Source organism: Diplodia corticola (assembly GCF_001883845.1).
Source record: "Diplodia corticola strain CBS 112549 chromosome Unknown scaffold2, whole genome shotgun sequence".
Classification (NCBI taxonomy): Eukaryota; Fungi; Ascomycota; class Dothideomycetes; order Botryosphaeriales; family Botryosphaeriaceae; genus Diplodia; species Diplodia corticola.
In genome coordinates, this window is record NW_017971481.1 from 357,462 (window position 1) to 373,230 (window position 15,769).

General features: G+C 57.3%; 4 protein-coding genes across 4 annotated transcripts; 2 read left to right on the forward strand and 2 right to left on the reverse strand.

Moving 5' to 3' along the window:
• Nucleotides 1-756: 756 nt before the first annotated feature.
• On the reverse strand, nucleotides 757-4,403 carry BKCO1_2000118 (calcium permease family membrane transporter; the record flags this gene model as incomplete). Its single annotated transcript, XM_020272306.1, has 5 exons — nucleotides 757-1,028; nucleotides 1,081-1,243; nucleotides 1,296-2,276; nucleotides 2,326-4,151; nucleotides 4,232-4,403. 5 exons carry the CDS (start codon nucleotides 4,401-4,403, stop codon nucleotides 757-759), a joined length of 3,414 nt encoding a protein of 1,137 aa, XP_020134762.1.
• Nucleotides 4,404-5,136: 733 nt separating this feature from the next.
• On the forward strand, nucleotides 5,137-6,365 carry BKCO1_2000119 (26s protease regulatory subunit 8; the record flags this gene model as incomplete). Its single annotated transcript, XM_020272307.1, has 2 exons — nucleotides 5,137-5,371; nucleotides 5,431-6,365. 2 exons carry the CDS (start codon nucleotides 5,137-5,139, stop codon nucleotides 6,363-6,365), a joined length of 1,170 nt encoding a protein of 389 aa, XP_020134761.1.
• A 1,827-nt stretch (nucleotides 6,366-8,192) lies between these two features.
• Nucleotides 8,193-10,246, reverse strand: BKCO1_2000120 (f-box domain cyclin-like protein; the record flags this gene model as incomplete). The annotated part of the gene is made up of 2 exons (XM_020272309.1): nucleotides 8,193-9,343; nucleotides 9,415-10,246. The coding sequence occupies 2 exons, from the start codon at nucleotides 10,244-10,246 to the stop codon at nucleotides 8,193-8,195; spliced, it is 1,983 nt and encodes a 660-aa protein (XP_020134950.1).
• Nucleotides 10,247-12,465: 2,219 nt separating this feature from the next.
• On the forward strand, nucleotides 12,466-15,132 carry BKCO1_2000121 (phosphotyrosine-specific ptp2-like protein; the record flags this gene model as incomplete). The annotated part of the gene is made up of 1 exon (XM_020272310.1): nucleotides 12,466-15,132. One exon carries the CDS (start codon nucleotides 12,466-12,468, stop codon nucleotides 15,130-15,132), a length of 2,667 nt encoding a protein of 888 aa, XP_020134951.1.
• Between the last annotated feature and the right edge of the window lie 637 nt (nucleotides 15,133-15,769).

The window sequence follows — 15,769 nt, forward strand, 5'->3', positions numbered from 1 at the left end:
GGCCCCGGCTCTTTCCCGCCGCTCCGTCTTTTCGTTGAACAACGGCAGTCTTGTCTGTTGCGTGACGCGGCCCGGCTGTCGCCGAAGGATCATACTTTGAGTCCACCGTGCGTTCTGCTCTGTCTACTCCACGGGCCCTGCCGACACTGGCCCATCGTAGCCACCTGGCGGTCAGACGAGGAAAAGAAAATCTTGTCAGCCACACTCAGTGCGCTGCACGCTCTTGGTGTCCCCCCAAAGGCACTCGACTCGGTCTGGGCTCCAGCTCTGCATGGATCCCATCGTGAACGGAGTAGGTAGAGGGACTTACCGACTCTAAATTTGTCCATGTGCGTGCCCTGGGCGGCGCCTATTTCTAAGCAAACACCAGAGCGGAGCTACCATCCGGGAATCGTATCTCTCAGCCAGCACTGGACTCATCTTTCCTGGACTTAGTCTCTGTTCTATTCTCTTCTCTTATTTTTCTTTTGGACGCGAAATCAAGATAATGGAAACGAACTTGGCAAAGAAAAAAGATATACAAAAGACAATAACGCCATCGCTATGCCACCCAAGTGTGCTCTGGCCTTGCGACCAACATGTATACACATGGGAGAGAGGGGGGAAATACGTGTGAAGGAGGATCACGGAAACCTTGTCTCGGTAACAAGGCTCTTCCGCAGACCCATACATTCAACCCCATCGCACTTTTTCACTTCACCTAGTATTCAGCACAAGCCCCCATCTCACCACTCGCCACACCGGTCGTCTGCTTAACTAGTAAGCCCGTCCTCTTCGCCCACTTCCAACCGTCTTGAAAGTCTGCGAAAACTGAGGGTTGCCGCCCAGTGCCAGCGTATCGAACCGGTTGATCTCCATGGTGTCCTCGTCCGTGAACCCGGAAAAGTAAAAGCCAACGATGACGACCAGGTAGGACAGGATAAGGATTGAGCCCTTGAAATAGTTGCTCTTGCCCTCTCCGTACATGTAAGACAGCAGGAAAACGCATAGAATCACCGTGACCATGTCCCACTGGGGGAAGATAAGAGCTAGCGTGCCCGTCAGTATCTGCCTGCCTCTCCATCACACAATTAGACTTACTGAATGTATGGCCAAGGACGTTTTCCGGATCGATGAAACGGCCCTCAATCGCGCTGTAAAGAACGAGAGCCGGAATCTGGAGCAAGCAGACCTGAAGCGCGTACGCAGATCCAATTTCCATCGAAAGAGCAATATTGCCATTCATGGCAAAGGAAATGGCATTCTGTCACAAAGTCGTTAGCGGAGAAACAGTCGTTCTGGGGGGTAAGCCATACCAGGAACTCGGTAGTGTTCGGGACGAGAGCGAACAGGGTGATGCCGAGGAACTTTTCATCGATGTCCACGTTCTGCAGAACCGCGTCCACTGTGTTGACAAGGATCTCTGCAATGATGGCGTATGCAAGCGTGGCCGTTAGGAGAATGACTGCCGACTTCGTCCGACTCCAGTTGGGCGCATCGTGTCCGCCGCCGTGGCCGGTAGCCGTTTGTCCGTCATCAATTTCCTCGCCGGCCGTGCCTGTTCTGTGCAGATTGGGACGTTCAGAGTGAGTAGATGCGGCAAGATTAGCCGCCGAGACCCGCCGAGGATTCTGCTTGGCCGTGGCGTCTCGAGCAGCGACAGCTGCTGCAGTTGCTGCCATTTCAGCGACTTGGCGGACCAGCTGGTTATTCTCATCTTCCGACATGCCGTGGAGGTTAAGGCTGTGCTGGCTGCGGCCATCCTGGTGATGGTCCTCTCCACCTGCCGGCGGTATGATGTGCGGTGTGTGGGAATCAATACTGTGTGAAGACTTTGCTCTCTCCACACTCTCCCCGCTAGGAGTGAGACCGGCTTGCTTGAGAGACTGACCCAGGATGCGCTTGTACAAAGCTGACTCGCGAATGTTCTGGTCCGACTTGCTGAGCGTGCCATAAGAAGGTACATGGTCACTAGCAGCCACCCCACTAGAGACTTGTTGAGAGTGTAATTGGCCGGAAGCAGCAAGCTGAGTGGCTGCCATGTCCATCTTCTCCACCTTCTTCTCATCCATCTCAGAGTTCCAGATCACGGCGGCGTGCGTCCGGAGCGTGAAGAGAAGCCCGACGGCATAAGAAAGGAAGAGGGTTACCGAGGCAAACCAGACAAAGGGACGGACAGCTTCCAGGTAGAAGCGGTCATGAATAGCAGGAGATTGATCGAAGTAGCATCGGCGACAGTCGCGTTCATTGTCCAGTTTAGTACTTCCGTGACTGCAATCGCGGCAGTTGAGCTCGTGCTACGTCTGGTCAGTCTTAGTTGCACGCAAGGTGGGACGGAAAACTTACACTTCCGTAGATCTGGTAGAACAGTGTCGGGCCGAACGCGGCGATGACAGCAAACAGAAGCATGGTTGATGTCACGCCTGCAGACCTGACATTGAAACGCTGTGTCTTCCTCTTCAAGGCACCAAAGCACATGGAAAGACCCGGGAGGAACAGAACACCTGCGAAGATGCTGCCGATGATACTGCCTTCCACCAGCTGTGCCTTTCCTTGCTTAAGTGCAACGCAATAGAGAAAGACTTCCACAACCGTCGAGAAGAAGGCATTGATGGTTGCACCGACCCCCATAGATGACTGAGCTGAAATGGATGCCACAGCCTGGCCGATGAAATAGGCCAATGGAATGATCGAGAAGAGAGCAAGGGTGAAAAGCAAGAACTGGTTCGTCAGGGCGATCTCCAGACCAAGATACTCGTCCAGGACGAAGTAGTCGAAGATGACGAAGGCGACGACGCCAAGAAGATTGATGAGGAAAATGTTGGTCCCGTCAATGGTGTACTTCCAGTACTTGATACCCACTGCTCTGTACGTGCAAAGCAGGATGGCAGAGGACGGCTCGTCGGTCCGACGGGTGTCATTGATGTCAGAGTGGAATGACAAAGCCAATGGGTGTCGGCGGAGATGGTCGAACAAGAGATACGTCACTCTGCCCATGGGAATGGTGAAGACCAAGAGCCAGCAAATGCCGGAGACCAGGAAAAGGAAAGGGGTCAGGAGGCCGTAGAAGACAATGAAGAAGGCGACTCTACCCACAGACCATTTGCCGCGACCAAAGAGTCTCCGTTTAGTATTCGCACCATGGTCGGAATCCGCATTGCTTCCCCGACTGGGGCGGCCTAGGAGACTTTGGGTCTCGTCGGCAGAGTCGATGCTGTTGCGGTGCCGTCCAACCAAGCCCCGATTGGACGATGGACCAAAGAAAAGGCGGCCCTCTTCGATGTCTCCGCTCTGCCACTGCTCATACTCGCTGATACTGCGGCCTTCTCCCTCGTCCTCTTCCAGGTATGCCTCCTCTTGTATCAACTTGACAAATTTGCCGAACGGGTAGAACAGGTACTTGGCAAGACCCCAAAGGGTCCTGCCATATGCCATGGATCCATCAGCGCAGCCGAGAAAGAAGCAAGCCAACGCACCCGCGGCAGCAATTGCGGCAAGCCACCAGCCGAAGATCAAGGTCCAGAGGAAGTTGAAGAGAACAAGCCACGGGCTCACAAAGCCGCCAGGGGCAGAGTGGATGTCTCCTTCTGCTGTCTTTTGAACCGAGCGATTCTTCTTGTACAGAGCAGGCTTCCAGATCCTGATACCAAACGGGTGAGTCTCGTTGATAGCCTCCTGCCTGTCTTTCAAAGTGAAGCTCTCGGCATCGCTGAGATCAGCATCGTCGTCGTCGCCCGCGTCAAGCTGGACCTCCTCTTCTTCCTCATCGGCACGTATTGTGTCGTCGCCGGAGGAGCCGGCCGGCTGGAGGTCTCCGGAAGTTCGTAGATCGGGATTGCTTTCTTGCCCGACGTCCTCATCGTCAGTGGAGTCCACCTTGCTCAGGTTAGGCGTCTGAGCGGTAGGACGACGGCGTAGGGTAGAAGGCACGCGGCGTAGCGACCCGGAGGCTCGCGCTTGCTTCGGCTGGAACAGCTCGTCGACCTCGTCCTCGGCGTCGTCGACGGAAAATTCTTGCCCACGGTGGAGACGGTTGTAAGATGTCGTCCGGCGACCCATGGTCTTTCGCTGGGGCGGCTTGAGGGTCGATTGTGCTTGTTGTGGTTGCTGCTGTTGTTGTTGCTGCTGCGAGTCCAGCGAAGGCCGCGCGCTGCTGGAGGATGCCTGAGCACCTGCAGTTGACGGGGTGTCAGCCTGCGCGTCTTTCACGGGGGTGGACATTTTTCTGCTCCGGGGGAATTTTGTAACATACCGGCAGTGGGCTGCGGCGGGGGTTGGGCTCCTCTTGACCTCTGGCCATCTCGGTCCTGGCCTCGCGCGCTGCTGGGCCGACTCGCACTGTTGCCCTCCCGGTTAGTCATGTCGGACGGCGCAGCGTCGCTAGAGGCGTCGTCTTGCCTTGCTTGACCGTAATCGTCCGCCATTTCGAGGCTCGGCGGGTGGAATGGGGCCGTCAGGCGCTGAGGAATGAGGCGAGTAGCCGCCTTTGAGCCTGTTTGCTGTCTGGCCGGGGGGCCGTGCGGAAGCTGGTGCTGGAGATCGCGGGCGGTGGCAGGAAAGGCGGTAAGCTGGTACGGCGTAGAGGGAGAACTATTATAGCTGGGAGCAGACGGGAGTTGGCGACATGGGGGCCGGCAGATGACCGTCTATCATCCTGCACACGCCGCGCTAGCAGCGCTACGGGTGATACGGGGTGCGCGATCGCAACCGGCGCGGTGATTGCAAGCTCGCAGCCCTGCAGCCGTGCAGCGCACGTGAGGAGCGGCCGGCGGTGGATGCGCGCCTGATGGATGAGCCGGGCTGTCTGCGTCACAGCGAGATAGGCTGCTGCGGCCCAAGCGCCGCGCCCGCCGCGTGAAGCTGCTGCTGCGTCCGGGACTCCGGGTTGGCACTGGCACCTGTGACCCGGCGTGGGACTGGGGCCACGGCGCCCGGTCGCCGAGAACGCCGACGCCGCTGAGTGGCCGCAAGCTCCCATGGGTGAGCTTCAACACCATCGCCGCGCCAGCTGCCATCACCACCATCCACCCCCGCCGCCCGTCATCCGCCCCACTCTGCATCGCTGCCGCGCCGCCGCTGCCCGTTTCGCTGCCGCCATCTGCATCCCAGGACCCTGCGCTCCCCGCCGCCCGTGCCCCGCCCCCGGCCGCCACCGCCATGGCGCTCGACACCTTCTTCCACAACAAGATCGAGAGCATGAAGCTCGAGATCATCCAGGGTCAGGCGAAGCTGCGCCGTCTAGAAGCGCAGCGCAATGACTACAACTCGCGCGTGCGGTTACTGCGCGAGGAGCTGGGCCTGCTCCAACAGCCCGGCTCCTACGTCGGCGAGGTCGTCAAGGTGATGGGCACGAAGAAGGTCTTGGTCAAAGTGCATCCGGAAGGCAAATACGGTGAGCTGCCATGAAGCTTCAGCTGCCGGATTGCCACCACCGCTAACGAACATGGCCAGTCGTCGACGTCTCGGACCAGGTTGACATATCCAAGCTGACCGCGGGCAAGCGCGTCACCCTCCTCAGCGACTCGTACAAGTTGGAGAAGATGCTGCCATCGTCCGTTGACCCTCTCGTCTCGCTCATGATGGTTGAGAAGGTGCCCGACAGCACATACGACATGATTGGTGGTCTTGACCAGCAGATCAAGGAAATCAAGGAGGTCATCGAGCTGGGTCTCAAGCACCCCGAGCTGTTCGAATCTCTTGGTATCGCACAACCGAAGGGTGTCCTGCTGTACGGGCCGCCAGGAACGGGGAAAACATTGCTTGCCCGTGCGGTGGCGCACCATACCGACTGCAAGTTCATCCGCGTGTCTGGCAGCGAGCTGGTGCAGAAGTACATCGGTGAAGGCTCGCGCATGGTGCGTGAGCTGTTCGTGATGGCACGTGAGCATGCGCCGTCGATCATCTTCATGGACGAAATCGACAGCATCGGTAGCAGCCGTGTAGAGGGCTCGTCTGGCGGTGACTCGGAGGTGCAACGTACCATGCTGGAGCTGCTTAACCAGCTCGATGGTTTCGAGCCAACCAAGAACATCAAGATCATCATGGCCACCAACCGTCTCGACATTCTGGACCCCGCTCTGCTCCGTCCCGGCCGTATTGACCGCAAGATCGAGTTCCCTCCGCCAACCATCGAGGCCCGCGCCGACATCCTGCGCATCCACTCCCGCTCCATGAACCTCACTCGCGGCATCAATCTGACCAAGATCGCCGAGAAGATGAACGGCTGCTCGGGCGCCGAGCTGAAGGGTGTCTGCACAGAGGCTGGCATGTACGCGCTGCGCGAGAGACGTGTGCACGTTACGCAGGAGGATTTCGATCTGGCGACGGCCAAGATCCTCAACAAGCACGACGACAAGCAAATGAGTTTGTCGAAACTCTGGAAGTAAGCAACTGGAACAACTGGCTGCATTCATTGGTGGGCAAGGGAGGACGATGCAGTATGACGACCGGTCAAGTCTGCTTATCGTTGCACGCGGCACAAAGCCGCCCTGTAGTTGCATGTTGTCGGAATGTCTGGAAGGCACACGCTGGCGTCAGGGGAGCAATCGAGTCGTAGAAAACATGACTTTTCGAGTAATACCATCTATCGTGAAACGTTCCGCGGGAAGCACGCACAAGGCGAACGATGACGAAGCAAAATATAATCAAGGATCGACGACTGGGCACACGCATTGGCACACCCGTAACTGTGCCCACTTTTTAGCTCCCGGCAATGATGCGCCAAGTTGCATTTCACGATGCACGACCGTTGGATGGGAACGCAGCGGGTTGCGGAAGAACAATTGAGTTCGGAGTCGGACGTGTTCATTTGCGGGTATTTGCTTCACTTGGCCACGAAGCGGCAAAGTGACGCCTCCGGCGGAGCTCAGAGAGCTCAAGTCAGTATCCTGCTGATATTGCTTTTCTGAGCTCGTCCTCCCATTGCCTCTGCATGGTGTAGGCCGCGGCCTTGGTCGTCTCCAACGTGTCGTGCGTGAGCAACAACACTCGGAACAATGACGACACACCGCTCCAAGCTCCAGTGGATTCCATCCGTGCATGCCCTTGTCTCTATTGTCCACGCCCCTACCTTGATCCAGACCCACATTTCTTCGCTCCACTCCCGACCACCTCGCTACGACGTGTTTCTCAGCGCTTCCACGCACGCAGTCCTGGGCTGATCTTATATTCGATCTTTTTTTCTTCTCGTTTACCTCCACTTACCATGTGTACGTAGCCCCACAATGCGAAACGGAAGTTTGATCATCCGCGGACCCCCCACTGTTCTACGGCCAGGACTATTGCACCCTACCTAGGTCGGTAGCTGAACATTGCATCCGCACGATGATCTCGCGTAATATTGAAGCCTGCATTCACGATCTAGATGTTTGCCTCACTTTGGTGGAATGGCATGACAGAACCTCCTCTACCCCACCCCACTGACTCGATGCAACGCACAGATACGGAAAGACGAAGCGCAGCAAGCCTACACAGCACTATAGCCTATCGGCCCTACCTACATGCCTACGTCGGTAGCACTCATGTGCTATTGTTTAAGCCAAGAAAGAGGAGCATGGCCGGACTGTGTCGATTGCGCGCCAGAGCCGAAGTTTGGTTTATTTTCTTTTCCTCGGTAGTCAAAGCTTACCCTCCCTTTACCCTATCCTTGATGCCATGACACAAAGTAGGGAAACTGTTGCTCCCGAGCTATACGAGCAGATCTCCTGGTTCCATGACGTAGGATTCTAGCTTGAATGGAACGCACCCAGGATACGATGTAAACTTTGCAAAATCATATTTGAAATTCCCACAATGCATACATATCGTTATAACTTGGTTGTTTCCGTGGACATATCCATCACCGTGCAATCGTCGAACGAACCACCATCAGACCCTTTCATGTAGACCAGGGGTTCCCAAGATAACTCACTGCCCTTCGCCTGCCCATGCCCTAGAATGGTATGCAAGATCCGAAAAAAAACACACGAGAGAGAGAAGCCAACACCAAGGGGCCTTAGACACTCTCAATGCTGAATACCTCGAGGGGAAAAAAAAAGAACTAGCTCGAAACTAGCAGATGATGGCAACTCCTTTGATGACTTGGCAGAGCTTTGCTTTTAAGCCCACGCCTGGGCCACTTTGTTCCAAGCTTCAGAACAGGCATAGGCCGATGAAGTTGTCCGTTTTCAATGTTGGACCTCCCATGCCTAGTTTCCTTCGAAGAGTATGCCGTCTTACATCCTGACGTTCATCTCCCTCACTTCCCAGTGTGCCTTGTGTGTCTCTCTCTTGGAGTCGCAGTCCCCACCAAAATTCCACCTTAGTGGGCCGCGATCTGTCCATGCCCATAGATTATCCTCACCGTTGAACGCCAAAGCCAAGACCACGCCCTGGGACGGCAATTCGACGGGCTGAAGACTCACAACTTGGCACTCTTCCGGAAGATTTTGGCCCTTATCAGAAAAGGCTTTCAATCCGCCGAGCTCACGGCGCGGATAGCATGAGTAATAGTCCCAACCACACCGGTCAACCCACGGCCATTCATCCAGGTCCAAGCCGTCATCGTTGGAGAAATTTGAGGCTGATGTGTCCGCGGAAGAGGTGGTGATTGTGCTTGAAACGGATGAGGTGCTGTGATGTGTTGCGATTGGGGTGCTTGCGTCCGAGTCCGAGTTATCACTCGACAAGTATGGATCTTCTAGCTGGGCACGGTCGACTGGAGCGATGGTCAAATCATCGAGGGTGGCCTCAGTATTGCCACTAGAGCTTGCACCGCCGCTTACGGTCGTCAAACATCCGTTAGAGTGCGTTTGGCGTTCGAAAAAGGCATCGGGATGAACGACCCATATTTGGACGCGGTTCCAAGTAGCAATGGCAATGCGCCGTTTGCGGGGCGAGACTGCCATTATCAGACCCAGCGATGAGCTCCTACTCGCATCGATGTCAAGGCCGCCAAGTTCAGCTACCGCAAAGTGGTCCAGGCTAGAGTACCGCTGAAGTGGGTTGTAGTATTGACAACCGTCGGGAAAATGTACGCCTTTGATGATGTAAGCGCCACATGAGCGCGCATCGTTCTGTATGTGTAGTTGGAGTACGCTGTTGAGGCAGTATTCTTCGCCTGTAGGATCCTTGAGTCCGTGCTTGTGATGGACGGCAAGTGGAAAACCGAAAGACGCGCTGGTAACCGGTCTTGGTATGAAAGAGAAATGCGGTTGCGACACCTGAATCGAGATCACGGTGCCATAGTCGTCAATCTCATACTGTGGAGTCGGAATTCCGGGATAAAAGAACCACACCCTACGTTTGATGATGGAGATTTCACTTGGCGCACGAGTGCCGTTGGCATTACAGCTTGTATCATAAGCTCTGGTGGGTGGAAATGGATCTGCAGTATGTCAAAATTTGCAGGCTACATGGGAGTAGTCAGGTCTCGGCAGTAGGTGGTAAGAGACATACCATAGTACCTGTCCGAGCGTCGTTGAACCAGTTCAATGCGGTAAGGGTCTCGATACTCATGTGTATAGGCCGAATTGATGTCATAAGAGATGATTGCAGAGCCATCGTCCGCCATTGCCAGGGCTCTTGGCACAAGGCTTCCTCCTGTATTGATGTCTCGCACTTCTTCAATGGTTGCGTCAAATGAGTCGGTGAAAATCCAGGTCACGAGTTTCAGAATCTCCTTGGACCGTTTCGCAGCCGCCTCCACAAATGGTCCGCGCCCATCCCCTATCAGGCGGTAACGATAAAGCACAGCAAGCCGGTCCACACATTGACATCTTGTTGAGCGGTCATGTGAATCGTAGAAAGCCATCTTGACAACCTCGTATTGAATATCTTCTTGGGGCCCAAGGTCCAGAGCTGTGGGTGACAGGATACATTTGAGGATGGGAAATTGAGACTTGATGCTGTGAATGCCGACCGAAGCGTCTTTGGTGTGCACTGTTGCCATCAGCAAGTGGTCTGTTTTGCAGCTACAATTCATGAACAGGCCATGTTTCAGGGACTCTGAAGCAGGCAGAGCAAAACGAGAGACGTCGGCAAGAGCTTCGACCCCGTGCATGAGGTTCTTCACGGTGCGGCGTTTGAAGATTTTATGGAGTTTCTTCGCGCCGCTGCCGCAGAGTCTGTCGGTGATGCCAGGGACCTTTTCTAACTGATGCTTGAGTGGCAGGGTGCCGAGAGCAGCAGATCGAAGAGCCTTGCAGACGCGCATTATCTGCGAAAAGCTGCCTGGATCAAGACCGTAGATGACCTCGAGCAGGAGCTCGTTTGGCAGGTCAAGCAACATGCTGGGCTCGGGAAGTGATTGTGTATCATGAACATTCTCAGACGACCTAATCAAGCCTGACATGTCAGCTGCGCGGTCGCAGATAGAGCCAAGCATGCCAATAGCGGTGCAAAAAGTAGGAGCGAAGCACTTATTCAGAGGCGCTCGTCCGCCGCAGCCGATGGTCCATCAGAAGCAGAGTAATAACGTGCAAGCAGATGGGGGTTGACAATGAGTTGATCGGTCAGGCGCTTGAGAGGAAGCCACAAAGCTATAGGGCCGAAAGTCCACAGCAAGAGAAGCGTCTTCGTCCTTGACCGGACTAGCTGGCGGCCGTTGCTTGGCTGCACGTAAGCGGATCCGGTGAACGCCAGCGGATCCGGTGAACGCCTAGCTCTCATGGCCCGCACACTTTGGCATATCGAAAGACGTGCGCTGGCTCGAACCTGACGTGTCCGCCAGGCTCTGTAGGGCTGGAGGGCAGCCCATCGGCTGCATGCAAACGAGGACGGCTCGGCGCGGCGCAATACGAGGGGGGGAGGGATACTCACGACTGCATGCAGACGTCAACACCGGGGCGAGACGCGTTTCCTGCGCGGAAATGCTCAACGGGCAGATTTGAACGTCCGCGGCTCGGCGCAGCGCCGGCCAGAGTGCGGCCGACAGTCGCGCGTGTGTGTGTGTGTGTGTGTGTGTGTGTGTGTGTGTGTGTGTGTGTGTGTGTGTGTGCGGGCGAGGCGGGCGCGTCACGGGTGGGCGGGCGCGACGTGCTGGCCAGGCGAGGAAGAAGGCTAGGTCTGGCAGACACGCAGACACGCAGAGCCGGCGACCGAAGGAGCGGCTGCGGCTGAGCGCGCTTCGAGGCGGGCGGAGCAGCGCTTGGGGCTGGGGCGTGGGCAGCAGCGCGGTGTGGTCGACAAAGAGTGCCCAGGTGCTGCAGAGCACAGGCGAGGCGACGTCAGAGCGCGTGACTCGCGTTGAGGCCGGGCGCGCGCCGCACGCGATCGACGAGTGTTTTCGCGGAGAGAGGCACAGAGGGGTGGCGCAGGCGTGGCTCCGTGGCTCCGTGGCTTTGCGATCTGGTCGGGATGGGAGCGGTGGGCGGGCGGGCGGGCAATTGGCAGCCCTGCCACCCTGCGCAGCACAAGCGAGCGAAAAAGGGTCCAGAGTTGAGCCCCAGGGGTGCACACCACCAGCGGCGCGGCGATCAGCAGGCCACCGCACCCTCGTGCCGCCGCCCACAGGGCCTCAGGGTCGCGGAGCCACGAGCGCTTTTCTGGCAGCGTGGCAGTTGCGCCATCGCCGGCCTGTTGGGGCAGGACGCGGGCAGGACGCGGGCAGGACGCGGGCAGGACGCGGGCGCGGACCCTGACCCTGGGCGGCGCGCATGGCATTCGCAGCGGTGGCATGGCGAAAGAGCAGAAATCAGGTTTGCTTATGGCCGTCCACACCGGTGGACCGGGCGCGCGCGGGCCCAATTGCCGGTGCAGACGGTCGAGAACGCGGCACGACTCGCTCGTGGGCGGAGACCGGCGGCGCTGATTTGCGGCCGCAGGCAGCTGGCAGGCCCACCGCTCCAGCACGATACGGTAGTCGCATCTGCTGCTGCGGCGGGCGCGCGAGCGCTTCCGCGCGAGGGACAAAGGCGGCGGCGGTTTGAGGATGGAGGCTAGAACGCAGCAGGCCGGCCGCCGTTCGCGGAGATAGGGCAGCAGCGTTTGGGAGTATATTGGGGCGGCGGCGGCGCCGGCGAGAGTGTGACCGATCTGCCTCTCTGTGCGCTGATCCGACAGGGCCAGGGGCGCCTAAGGATTTCTCACGTTGTTTGGCGCCTTTCACTACCCTGCGTCAAGCTCGCGGCCTCCTCGCCCTCCTCTCCCACCAGCACACGCAGCCCGACGCGCTCCACTTCCAGCGCATCACCGCGCCTGTCTGCCCCCGCTGTCCTGAGCGCTGCGAGAAATTTCCAGCCCGCCGCTCCGTGCAGCGCCATTGTGTGTTTCAAAGTGGCCTGCTCCGCCGCCCGAGTCAGCGAGGCGTTTGCCGCGATGATGTAATGCGTGGCTCGTCCTCCATCCTCGCCGTCCTCCCTTCCACGCCCGCAACCTCACGCGCGCAACCCTCGTCTTAAGATCGCTATGACCGCTGTGCCCGCCCTCCACCCGATCGCCCGCGTTTGATGCCCACCACCAAGCGCCATCTCCTGTCGCGGCTGTGAGCGCGTCGCATTCTCGCCCACCATGACCACCAGCGCCGCCACCCCGTCGCACACTCCCTGTGCCTGGGAGCACCATCCGCATTCCCAGCAGAGGCCCGCTTCCTCACGAGCCACCACTGCCAGGACGCCCGCCTCCGTCGGCCAGCCGCTGCCGCCCGCCCTCCGCCCTAATGACACCCGCTCGCCCATTGCCCAGGACGCCCGCACCCCCAGTCCCAATTACTTTGGCCTTGCTTTCGACTCGACCGCCGACATCTTCTCCTCCAGTGGCGCCCGCCACGCCAAGGCCAACTGGAGCCCCCCGAATTCCAATGTGCGCTCTGCCGCCGCCGCCTCGCCCCGCGTAATACCTGTCGACCAGAATCCTGAGTTCGAAGCATTCCGCCGCCAGTCCGAAGAGGGCAGGAAGTTTAGCCTCGGCGGCGGCCTGTCGCAGTTCACATTTGCAAAGTCTCCCATGAGCCTTTCAAACCCGCCCTCGGCCCGCTCGACCAGCCATGTCGACTCTCCCACCACCCATCAAAACGTCACCCCCGTCTCTCCCCGGAGCAGCGACTCCAGCGGCTCGTTTTTAATCCCAGAGAAGCCACGGTCCCCCAAGCGCATGCTTTCGTCTGATGCATCCGGCTTTCCAGCCCGCCCACGCCGGCTGTCTCCAGGCGCCTACCCCGACTCTTCGGACAGCGATCAGCCTCCAAAATTCGCCGACCCGGCCATCGACAGGCTCTCAATGCTGCCTTCCAAAATGTCAGCGAATGCGTCAACACACACGCGCGCCGAGACCTTACCAGCAAACCTCGACATTGAATCCGCAGTGCCCAAACAGGGCCCGGTCATGGTGACCCCGCAGCATGTCGTCACTCTCCTGGAGTCTTCGGAAGAAGAGATCCTCCTGCTCGACCTCCGCGTTTCCACGCAGTATGCGCTTTTCAGGATACGCGATGCTCTGAATCTCTGCATCCCCACAACCCTTTTGAAGAGAGTGTCGTTCAACGTGGAAAAATTAGCAGAAACGTTTAGCCTCGAGAGCCAACGCAAGAAGTTCGAGAATTGGAGGAGTTGTAGATACATCGTCGTCTATGATGCAGACTCATCTCAGCTAAAGGATGCCACAAGTTGTGTCAACACGCTCAAGAAGTTTGCCAATGAGGGCTGGAACGGCCCCTCATACATAATACGCGGCGGCATCAAAGAGTTTGCAACCAAATTCCCAACTTTCGTAACGAAGGGTGCCGGGCCGTCAGCAAGCAGTGCCAGCCAGAAGCCGAGCCTGAAGCTGGATGATATGCCAGGACCGGCCCCCGTCGTGGGTGGTTGCCCTATGCCTGCAACCCAGAACGCAGCAAATCCCTTCTTTGGCAATATCCGGCAAAACATGGACCTGATCGGCGGTGTTGGACAGATGCCTGTAAAGCGACCGCAAAGAATCAACACCAACACCGAGCGTCAGCTGCCCGGATGGCTGAAACACGCAGCCGACGAAAAAGACAAAGGGGCTTCAGTCTCCGACAAGTTTTTGCAAATCGAGAAGCGTGAGCAGAAACGGATGCAGGAAGCCTTGTCAGGCAAAGTTGTCTATGGTGAACCTGGGCCTGAGGCACCGAAAAGCGTCAAGATCGCAGGTATCGAGAAGGGAACCAAAAACCGGTACAACAACATCTGGCCCTTCGAGCATAGCCGGGTCAAGTTGGAGGGCGTTCCATCCGAAGGCTGCGATTATTTCAACGCCAATTATGTCCAGCCACCATGGTCGAACAAGCGGTATATTGCGACTCAGGGACCGATTCCAGTAACATTCGCAGACTTTTGGAGTGTTGTCTGGCAACAGGATGTTCGTGTAATCGTCATGTTGACAGCCGAGAAAGAGGGCGGTCAAATCAAAGCGCACAACTACTGGGATGGCCAACAGTACGGAGCTTACAGATTGAACTTCCACACCGAGCATCGCGCATCCTTGGAGCCAGGAGCCATCAGGCGTCACCATGCGAGAGGCACAGACGACCGCTCTTCAGAAGTATTAGGAGGCTCTTCGCGAGGATCAGGGGCGTCTTCGCAGTCTATGGACTACTTCCCATCGCCTGACCCCCAAACCTCGTCCAGCTCTGACCAGCCCTATGTCATAGTCCGCAAGTTCACCTTGTCGAACACGGAGCTTCCCTTCGCAAGGATGCGGGAGATCACCCAACTTCAATATTCCAACTGGCCTGATTTTGGAGCGCCAGCACACCCAGCCCATCTTCTTGGCCTCGTGGAGCAGTGCGACGCTGTTGTCCGGCAGACGCAGAGCGGTTCTGCTGATGAACCCGACCCGTTGAGCAGCCATCCGGTGCTTGTTCACTGCAGTGCTGGCTGTGGTCGCACCGGTACGTTCTGCACGGTTGATAGTGTTATCGACATGCTCAAACGGCAGAGGAGCTCGCGATCGCGGCGCCAGGCGTCCCCTATGGATGTCGACAAGAGCTCGACGACGAAGGGCAAGGACAATCCGTTCTTCAAGTCCGGAGACGCAACCACAGATGAGGGGCTCGATGGTGCATGGCTTGGCCGAGACGACATCGATCTGATCGAGAAGACGGTTGAGACCTTCAGGCACCAGAGACTGAGCATGGTGCAAAGCCTACGCCAGTTTGTCCTTTGTTACGAAAGTGTCTTGGAGTGGCTGGTCGAACAGCACCAGGACTTGAGGTAGACCAAGCCAAGTGTGCACAAGCTGGTTTTATTTCTCTTCTAGGCAAAGAGACCTGGAAAACAGCCAATGCTGCGACAATCCATCCGGGCCGACCGGAGCTATCTGCCGCCAACCGGGAGCTGACGCTTAGGGGCAGGGAGGCAGGCCGTGACCTCGACAAGATTTTGACAGGCGCGTTACCAGGACTCGACTACATGACTGCATGGACGAGTTTGGGCATATCAGCATCCATGGTGCACTGGCGTTCGTTCTGGACTTGATTATGCTTTGTATTGCAAGAAACAGTTCTCTCTTCTCTGGCGTCAGTACTATTCTTCTCAACGCCTCGATTTCGATTAAGACAACAGCGTGGCTGCATGGACGAGGGGGCGTCGGACGGGCTGTACATAGGGAATTGGACGTAGAGGCACGGCCCCTTGGGACATGCAGGCACAGTGGAGCTTGATTCTTTGGTTGTTGATATCATTGGGAGAAAAGACGGGGTTTTTGGCTTCGGGACTTTGGGAGCGAGCGGGCGCAGGGATCGGCAAAGACGGCGGCAACATGAGAGAGGTTGGAGCCCACATAGCAATGGATCCGTTGTTTTGAGCAGAAATTTGGAGGGGTGCTGCAGGTGTCGTGCCAGTGTGACGTTGAC